Source organism: Coenobita brevimanus, chromosome 115, assembly GCF_032717465.1.
Source record: "Coenobita brevimanus isolate Jiangsu-jjx chromosome 115, ASM3271746v2, whole genome shotgun sequence".
NCBI lineage: Eukaryota > Metazoa > Arthropoda > Malacostraca > Decapoda > Coenobitidae > Coenobita > Coenobita brevimanus.
The window spans coordinates 5,487,501-5,497,500 of record NC_137068.1 but is presented as its reverse complement, the minus strand read 5'-3'; the positions used below and the strand labels follow the sequence as shown (position 1 = coordinate 5,497,500).

At 41.2% G+C, this 10,000-nt stretch overlaps 1 protein-coding gene across 1 annotated transcript in view; it reads left to right on the top strand.

Moving 5' to 3' along the window:
• The window catches only part of LOC145418622 (uncharacterized), a 12,032-nt gene that overhangs the window by 1,102 nt on the left and 930 nt on the right, over nt 1-10,000 (top strand). The window contains exons 2-7 of the mRNA XM_080286987.1: nt 321-443; nt 915-1,066; nt 2,760-2,827; nt 4,082-4,330; nt 6,858-7,034; nt 8,222-8,433. Of these exons, the coding sequence (XP_080143113.1) occupies nt 321-443; nt 915-1,066; nt 2,760-2,827; nt 4,082-4,330; nt 6,858-7,034; nt 8,222-8,433 (981 nt within the window). The remainder of the gene's footprint in view (nt 1-320; nt 444-914; nt 1,067-2,759; nt 2,828-4,081; nt 4,331-6,857; nt 7,035-8,221; nt 8,434-10,000) is intronic.

Here is a 10,000-nt window from a genome sequence, read left to right as displayed (position 1 = left end):
GGGATTTTTTTTTTTTTTATTCTGGTGTACGCATTATTATTATTATTATGGATTATTATTATTATTATTATTATTATTATTGTTTTTATTATTATTATTGTTTTATTATTATTGTTATTATTATTATTATTATTATTATTATTATTATTATTATTATTATTATTGATTATTTTTATTCTGTTGTATGGATTATATTTTTCATTTTTGTTTTTCCTTCCTCAGTTCTGTAATTAAAAAAAAAAAACGTGAAAATCAAAGAATCTAACAGGTCTTTCTCGTGTAGTCGATAGGCGTGTAATTCTCCTTCCCTCCTGCCACAGTGGGGGGTGGTGGGGGCCTGGTGCTGCTGGGGGTGAGTAAGGCTGTGGACCCAGGCAGGCCGTGGTGTCAAATATGGTACTCCACAGACAAGCCCCCCTACGCCACGAGAGCTGCACTACCAGGTGTGTGTGTGTGTGTGTGTGTGTGTGTGTGTGTGTGTGTGTGTGTGAGAGAGAGAGAGACAGAGAGAGAGAGAGGGGGGAAGGGAAAGTGTGTGTGTGTGTGTGTGTGTGTGTGTGTGTGTGTGTTTTGCATCACTGATAACGCTAATCTTGCAGTCAATATCAGTATAACTCAGCCACTGTCATCATCCTTCATCACCATCCCTTCTCCCTTTTGTTCATCTGTTCTGCCTTGTTCATCATGTTCTTTTCCCCTGTTCACTATGTTCCCTTGTTCATCCTGTTCTAAAATGATCCTTCCCCTTGTTCATCCTGTTGTTCACTGTTCTACCTACCCTACCCTACCCTACCCTGCCCTGCCCTGCCCTGCCCTGTCCTACCCTGCCCTGCCCTACCCTGCCCTGCCCTGCCCTGCCCTGCCCTACCCTGCCCTGCCCTGCCCTGCCCTACTGGCCGTGTTCTCCTTCACAGTTCATCTTGACTACCAGGGTAAGAACTCCAACCGTCAGATGCCCTACCTGCTGACCTGTCCCCTGCCACCAGACCCTGCCAACACCCTGCCAATCCCTGCTGCTGTGTCCATAGTGGCATCACCCTGCACCCGTGCCACCACCCTGCTCAAGGTACTGACAACACATCCTGCCAACACTGACAGTACACCCTGCCAACACTGACAATACACCCTGCCAACCCCTGCTGCTGTGTCCATAGTGGCATCACCCTGCACCTCTGCCACCACCCTGCTCAAGGTACTGACAACACATCCTGCCAACACTGACAGTACACCCTGCCAACACTGACAGTACACCCTGCCAACACTGATAATACACCCTGCCAACACTGATAATACACCCTGCCAATCCCTGCTGCTGTGTCCATAGTGGCATCACCCTGCATCTCTGCCACCACCCTGCTCAAGGTACTGACAACACACCCTGCCAACACTGACCATACACCCTGCTAACACTGACAATACACCCTGCTAACACTGACAATACACCCTGCTAACACTGACAATACACCCTGCTAACATTGACAACACACCCTGCCAACTCTGCCTAGTAATGCCAACACCCTTAGTTCCTTCCATTTTGCCTGAGAGGAGGATGGTGCAGTAGGGAAGAAGGGTAACTTAGGCCTGCAGTACACGGGGTTCACTTTTTACCTAAGCTTGGGGTTACTACTACTACTACAACTACTACTAATACTACAACTACTACTACTACTACTACTGCTACTACTGCTACTATTACTACTACTAGTACTACTATTGTCACGGCTGCATAGTAATTATAAGTGAAAAAGTAAATAAGTAATTGAATAAGTGGATGAATAAGTGAATAAATAAGTGAATAAATAAGTGCATAAGCAGGGTTGGAAAAAATCTCCCAATTTTTTTAAATAAAATAAATGATTTTTTAAATGTAAATCAGATTTTCTTGTAATGTGTTTTTTTTTTTTTTTTTCCAACCATGCTTGTGCCTTTGGGAATTGTGTCAGAGTACCACCATACTGGGTCTTTGTTCCCTGCCACTTGCTGCAGTGCGTCCATGAGGCAGGATTATATACCGGTATCACTTCAAATAAACAGACTTACACAATTGAAAATGATAATGTGAATGGGAAGTGGGAGTAAGGCAGTGCAGCCCAGGCAGCACTTGTTGGTGTGGGGAAGGTTACTCACACTCAGGGTTGGAAAAAATAGTATATATATATATATATATATTTATTTATTTATTTCAATCTTTAATATTTTATTTAAATCAGATTTTTAAATTTAAATTGATTGTTTTACTTTATTGGATTTTTTTTTTTTTTTCACTTTTATGAAGTGTTTTTTTTCTTTGTACTAAGCCTTTACCAATGTTAAGTGAAATAATATTTTGGTATCATACATTTATTACCCAAAAGTTGCTATGCAACTTGAAAAGCCCAGATGCATTAAAGGCTTTCCTAACCAGAGCACTTATTGTTATCAAAGAGCCTTCTTTCCTCTCTTGTTTAATATTTGCCTTGTAACAAAAGGCAATCACTTGTGCCTGACTTGATCAAGATCAGTACAGCAGGAGTACCGGCCAAGCAGCCTTGATGCAGCTGCACAATGCACATCCATCACATCCTCTGGCTTCTTCATTTTTACTGTGTTTATATTTAAATAATCAATTTTGATTTAAGTTATGATTTTTTCACTCTGATTTAAATCATTTCATTTAAATCATAACAACCCTGTAAATAAGTAGATGAATAAGTGAATAAATAAGTGAATAAATAAGTGGATAAGTAGATGAATAAATGAATAAATATCTTCTTGCCCAGGTGGAGGGGGCGAGAGAGAGAGAAATGTCAGCATATCGTAGTGGACAGGCGCCTAAACACCCACGCAGGTAAGCTCTCTCTCTCTCTCTCTCTCTCTCTCTCTCTCTCTCTCTCTCTCTCTTTCTCCTCGTCCGGTAAGGAAGCTCCGTAACACCTTTTCCTTAGCGATTTATGTATGGATATGGCTGGGTAATACCCTTTTGTACGTTGTTTATGCAGAGTAAGGCGATGTTTGAAGGATTTACGTAAAACAGAATAGGATAGTAAGGTGTAATAATCAAAATAAATCGCTTAGGAAAAGGTGTTAGGGATTATTTTTATTTTTTGAGGCCATATCCAAAAATTATATATATAAATGACTAAAAAATAATGAACTTTGGAAATCCTGTGTATTAGAGAGAGAGAGAGAGAGAGAGAGAGAGAGAGAGAGAGGGAGAGAGAGAGAGAGAGAGAGAGAGAGAGAGAGAGAGAGAGAGAGAGAGAGAGAGAGATTGTAATTTGTATGCTGTTAATAAGAAAAAATAGTTTATATATCTGAATATTTATGTCAGTCTGTCTGTCCATCTATCTATCCATTCATCCATCTGTCTGTCTATCTGTCAATCTGTCTATATCTATCCATCCATCCATACATACATACATACATACATACATATCTCTTCTATCCATCCATCCATCTATCCATCTGTCTATCTGTCTATCTATCTGTCTATCCATCCATCCATCCATCCATCCGTCCGTCCATCCATCTGTCTGTCTGTCTGTATATGTCTATCTGTCTAATTTGTATCTATTTATCTATCTATCTATCTTTTTACCCACTACCACTGGACGCTTTTATTCAGGCAGTGTAAATACCATTCTTTAAACACGCTCCTGTGTGTGTGTGTGTGTGTGTGTGTGTGTGTGTGTGTGTGTGTGTGTGTGTGTGTATGTGTGTGAGTGTGTGAGAGAACCATCCCACACACAAATCCGCGTGTGGCCCTGCCCTGTACTACCACCATCCCTCTGAACTACCGCTACTACTACCATACCAGTACTACCACCACTACCACTACTACCACCACTACCACTACTACCACCACTACCACTACTACCACTACTACCACCACTACCACTACTACCAGTACTAATGTGAAGCCTTCTCTGGCAGCCTCAGGAAGGGGTGGGTGCCGGCGGTGTGTGGCCCGGCGCTCTACTACTACCACCATCCCTCTGAACTACCACTACTACTACCATACCAGTATTACTACCATACCAGTACTACTACCATACCAGTACTACCACCACGACCAGTACTAATGTGAAGCCTTCTCTGGCAGCCTCAGGAAGGGGTGGGTGCCGGCGGTGTGTGGCCCGGCGCTCTACTACTACCATCAGGACTTTTCGTGGCGGCTGGTGGAGTGGCTGGAGCTGCTACGTGCCATGGGTTTTGGCCACGTGTTTCTGTACAGCAGTGACGTACATCCCAACATTGACAAAGTGTTACAGTACTACCAGCAGCACCGTTACATAGAGGTTACAGACTATGCCTACCCCCCGCCCTATATCAATGAGCCCAGTATAAGAAGGTGAGAATATATATATGTTTATATAAATGTTAGTATAATAGTGACGTTCATCCTAGCATTACAGAGTGTTACAGTACTACTCGTACCAGCAGCACCGTTACATAGAGGTTACAGACTATGTCTACCCCCCGCCCTATATCAATGAACCCAGTATAAGAAGGTGAGAATATATAATTGTTAAGAATGTATATAATACGATAGTGGCGTTCATCCTAGCATTACAAAGTGTTATAGTATTATCAGTCGGTTACATAGAGCTGACAGACTACGCCTACCCCCCGCCCTATATCAATGAACCCAGTATAAGAAGGTGAGAATATATAGGAAGGATTTTGATATATAGAATGAAAAGGGTTTTTGTATATGTGACGTTCATCCTAACATTAAAAAGTACTCCTGTATTATCAGAAGGATGGTTACATACTGTAGAGGTTACAGACTGCGTGTATCGAGATGAGATTAAACGTAGTGATTAGATGGATTAGATGGATGTGTAGCTGCCTAACACCTTCGCCCAAGCGATTTATTTTGCTTATTACACCTTACTCTCTTTTTTGTTACATAAATCCTTCTACCGTTGCCATACTCTGCATATCATAGACAAGGTTACTAACCAACCATATCTAAATTAAATCGCTAAGGAAGAGATGTTAGGGAGCTTCGTTTGAGAATGAAGAGTTGAGAGAAAGGATGTGACTGGAGTGTAGTGGTGTTGTGATGAGGAGGGGTAGATTGAGATGGTTTGGGAGGAAGGATGGGACTGGAGTGTATTGGTGTTGTGATGAGGAGGGGTAGATTGAGATGGTTTGGGAGGAAGGATGAGACTGGAGTGTATTGGTGTTGTGATGAGGAGGGGTAGACTGAGATGGTTTGGGAGGAAGGATGGGACTGGAGTGTATTGGTGTTATGATGAGAAGGGGTAGACTGAGATGGTTTAGGCATGTGAAGAGGATGGAGGATGACAGCTTGGTGTGGAGAGTGAAGGGTGTGAACGTTGAGGTTAGATTTGCAATAGATAGACAGATAAAGACTTGGGACGAGGTCATGGAGTGTGATCTCAGGGATAAGGAACTGAAAGGGAAGCTGCTAGAGATCGAGCATTGTGGAAAGCAGCCGTTACTTGATCAAGGCTGACGTATGCAAGCATGCTGAAGCCTTTATAAACGAACCTATCTATCTATTGCCAGTCCCCTCAATCCCGTTTGGGGTGGCCACAAACAAATCGCCTCCAAGTCGCCCTGTCCCCCGCCATTTCACTGTCCTGCTCCCAACTCACACCCCCCTCTCTCATATACCTCTCCACCCCATCCCTTCATCTCATCCTCGACCTCCCCCGCCCTCTTCCCCCCTCCACCTCACTCACATACACTCTCTTCGTCAGTCTTTCACACTCCATCCTCTCCACATGGCCAAACCACCTCAGTGTGTTCCTCATAACGCTTCCTATCACATCCACATCCACACCACAACGCTCCTTTATATCCTCATTCTTCAGCCTGTCTCTCCATGTGACTCCACAGGCTCCTCTTAAATAACTCATTTCCACTGCTCTCACTCTTGACTTGTGTCCTTCCAACAACGTCCAAGCTTTACGTCCGTATTATTATTATTATTATTATTATTATTATTATTATTATTATTACTACTACTACTACTACTACTACTACTACTACTACTGCTACTACTACTACCACCACCACCACCACCACTACTGCTCCTACTGCTCATACTACCACCACCACTACTACTACCACCACTGCTACTAATATTACTACTATTACTCCTATTAGTACTACTACTACTACTATTACTACTCCTACTACTACTACTCCTAGTACTACTACTCCTACTACTACTACTACTATTACTACTACTACTACTCCTATTACTACTACTACTACTGCTACAAGCTGTTGACACCAACGGAGCGGCAAAAGATGTTTACCTTGGGCAACATATATTTCAGTGATACTAATAATAATAATAATAATAATAATAATAATGAACGTGTACGTGTCTTTATTCCCTTATTACTTCATTTATTCCTTTATTTTTCAGGCTGTGGACGCTAACGGAGCGGCAGAAGATAATATACGTTGATGACTGATGATGTGTGATTGAATGATTGATGATTACGACGATAATAATAATAATGATGAACGTGTACGTGTCATTATTGCTTTATTAACTCCTTTATTCCTTTATTTTTCAGGCTGTGGACGCTAACGGAGCGGCAGAAGATAACATATACGTTGATGACTGATGATGTGTGATTGAATGACTGATGATTACCACGATGATGATAATAATAATAATAATGATAAACGTGTACGTGTCATTATTCCTTTATTAACTCCTTTATTCCTTTAAGGCTGTGGACGCTAACGGAGCGGCAGAAGATAACATATACGATGATGATTGATGATGTCTGAATGAATGACTGATGATTACGACGATGATAATAATAATGATAAACGTGTACGTGTCATTATTCCTTTATTAACTCCTTTATTCCTTTATTTTTCAGGCTGTGGACGCTAACGGAGCGGCAGAAGATGTTCGCGCAGGAAAACATATACTTCAGCGACTGTCTGCTGCGGCACATGCACCAGCACCGCTTTATAACCCACTTCGACCCCGACGAGGTGCCCATCCTGCCCCACCACCACAACTTTACCCACTTCCTGGACGATATACTGACCCGGTACTGCCCTAACACCTTTCCCTTAGCGACTTATACCCTAACACCTATCTTATACCCTAACACCTATCTTATACCCTAACACCTATCTTATACCCCAACACCTATCTTATACCCTAACACCTATCTTATACCCTAACACCTATCTTATACCCCAACACCTATCTTATACCCTAACACCTATCTTATACCCCAACACCTATCTTATACCCTAACACCTATCTTATACCCTAACACCTTTCCCTTAACAATATATACCCTAACACCTTCCTCGTAGCAACTTAGTCTGCACCCATACCGCTTCATTACACACTTCCTCGATGATATACTGGCCCGGTAACTCCCCTAACCCCATTCACTTAGCGACTTATATCCTAACACCTTCCCCGTGGCAGCTTATACCCTAACACCTAACCTATACCCTAACACCATTCCGTAGCAACTTAGTCTGCACCAGTATCGCTTCATCACACAATTCCTGGATGATATTCTGGCCAAGTAACTATTGCGCCCTAACACCATTTCTTTAGCAACTTAGTCTGCACCTATACCGCTTCATTACCCACTTCCTGGATGATATACTGGCCAAGTACCTATTACGCCCTGACACGTTTCCCTTAGCGATTTATTTTGCTTAATACTATCCTCATCTGTGTCACCTGCATCCTTCAAATACCACCATACTCAGCGTCAGTAACATCTGTCTATCACTCTATTGTCAGACACCTTAATCCCGAAGGGGGTGGCCACAAACAAATCGCCTCCATGTCGCCCTGACCCCCGCCATTTCACTGCCCTGTCAATAACATACTGAACGGTATTAGCCAGCCATATCCAAAAATAAATCGTTAAGGAACGGGTGTTAGGGAGCTTTGCCTTAGTTCTAGTATGGACCAGTTCCGTCAAATGAAAATAAGTACAGTATATTATCTCTGCTGTTCATTACTATTATTGTTATTATTATTATTATTATTATTACTATTATTATTATCAGTATTATTATTATTATTTTTATTATTATGATTATTAGCATTATTATTAGTTATTGTTTTTATTATTATTTTTATTATTATGATTATTAGCATTATTATTAGTTATTGTTTTTATTATTATTATTATTATTATGATTATTATCATCATCATCATCATCATCATCATCATCATTATCATTATTTTTTCAGTACACGAAGATGGCGGGCAGGATTTAGACTTCAGTGGAGGTATTTTTGCGGACCCGAGTCTCGAGAGAAGACAGCCTTACATCCTGACTACCTGTGGGTGCTGAGACGTACCTACAGAGCCGAGAAGGACCCAAAACCTTCTCCTGGAAAATTCAAGGCGATATATGATATGGAGGAGGCCAGGGGAGTGTTCTCTCACGGCGTGGTGTGGTGTGTGACAGGTGAGTTATTGTTGTTGTTATTAGTATTGTTATTATTATTATTATTAATTGTTATTATTATTATTATTATTTTTATTATTATTATTATTATTATTATTATTACTATTTTTCTTCTTATTGTTTTATTATTATTAATGTTCTAGCCCATAACTATTATTATTTGTATTATTATTATTATAATTATTATATTTTTATTTTTATTATTATTATTATTATTATTAATGTTCTGGCCCATTACTATTATTATTATTATTATTTTTTTTTATTATTACTGTATTACTACTATTCTGGCTCCTTAGTGTTATTATTATTATTATTATTATTATTATTATTATTCAGTTTAAAATTTTAATGGCGTAAACATATGAAATTAAATTGACATTGAGGGAAAAGTAATCGAGGAGCATCAGGTGGAATTTGTGTGTGTGTGTGTGTGTGTGTGTGTGTGTGTGTGTGTGTGTGTGTGTGTGTGTGCTTTTATGTGTGTATGTCTGCTTTTGTGTGTGTATGTCTGCTTTTATGTGTGTGTGTGTGTGTGTGTGTGTGTGTGTGTGTGTGTGTGTGCTTTTGTGTGTATGTCTGCTTTTGTGTGTGTATGTCTGCTTTTATGTGTGTGTGTGTGTGTGTGTGTGTGTGTGTGTGTGTGTGTGTGTGTGTCCGTCAGCATAGATATAACACCCCTTTCCCTGCAACCCTGTAGCCCTACGCACCACACCCCTCACATATCACCACTTTGGCACTAAGACCCACCGTCCATACTGACGATAAAAACACCTTTGTGGACGAGGGACGAGCGAGGCCGTTTAGATAGGAAAGCACTGATGTGTGGCCCTACACCCCGAGGCTGCCTACAGTGTACTGATGGTTGTATACCTACCAAGTTTACACCCCGAGGCTGCCTACAGTATACTGATGGCTGTTTACCTACCAAGTTTACACCCCGAGGCTGCCTACAGTATACTGATGGCTGTTTACCTACCAAGTTTGATATCTTTACCACAAACTGTGGTCCTCTTTTGAAGATTCTTGACATGCTGCACGTGGCGCGTGTCACGTGCACCGTCGGGGTGTGATGAAACCTGTCAAAACAAATCTTTAAGAATGGGGCATCATGTGGTGCACACCACGCAGTGATCCGCCCTGTACTGGCTGAGATATTAGCTTCTCAAAAGCTTTACGGTCTGGAAGGGTCGGACTGGGTTGGGCCGCTCGTGTGAGAAAATGCCACTACTTGACGAGAGTGGCGAAGCCTTCACCCCCACTCGTAATAAGATGATGATAAATGGAATAAACTGGTGAAGAAAAGGGAACGTGAAACACATGCACAGATTTGGGACGTCTTGTTTATTGTTCTGTTCTCTGTTCTTGGTCTTGGTCTTGTCTTTGTCTTGTTCTTTGTCTTGTTCTTGTTTTGTTCGCTTTTTCTTTGGTGGATGTGTCGTCTGTTCTGTTCTTTGTTGTTGTTTTTTTTCTTTCCTTTCCTTTTTTTTACGTGTCTTGTTATGCTTGTTCTCTCTCCCTCCTGCTCACATGCATTCTTCTTGTTACTCTCATTCTACTCCATCCC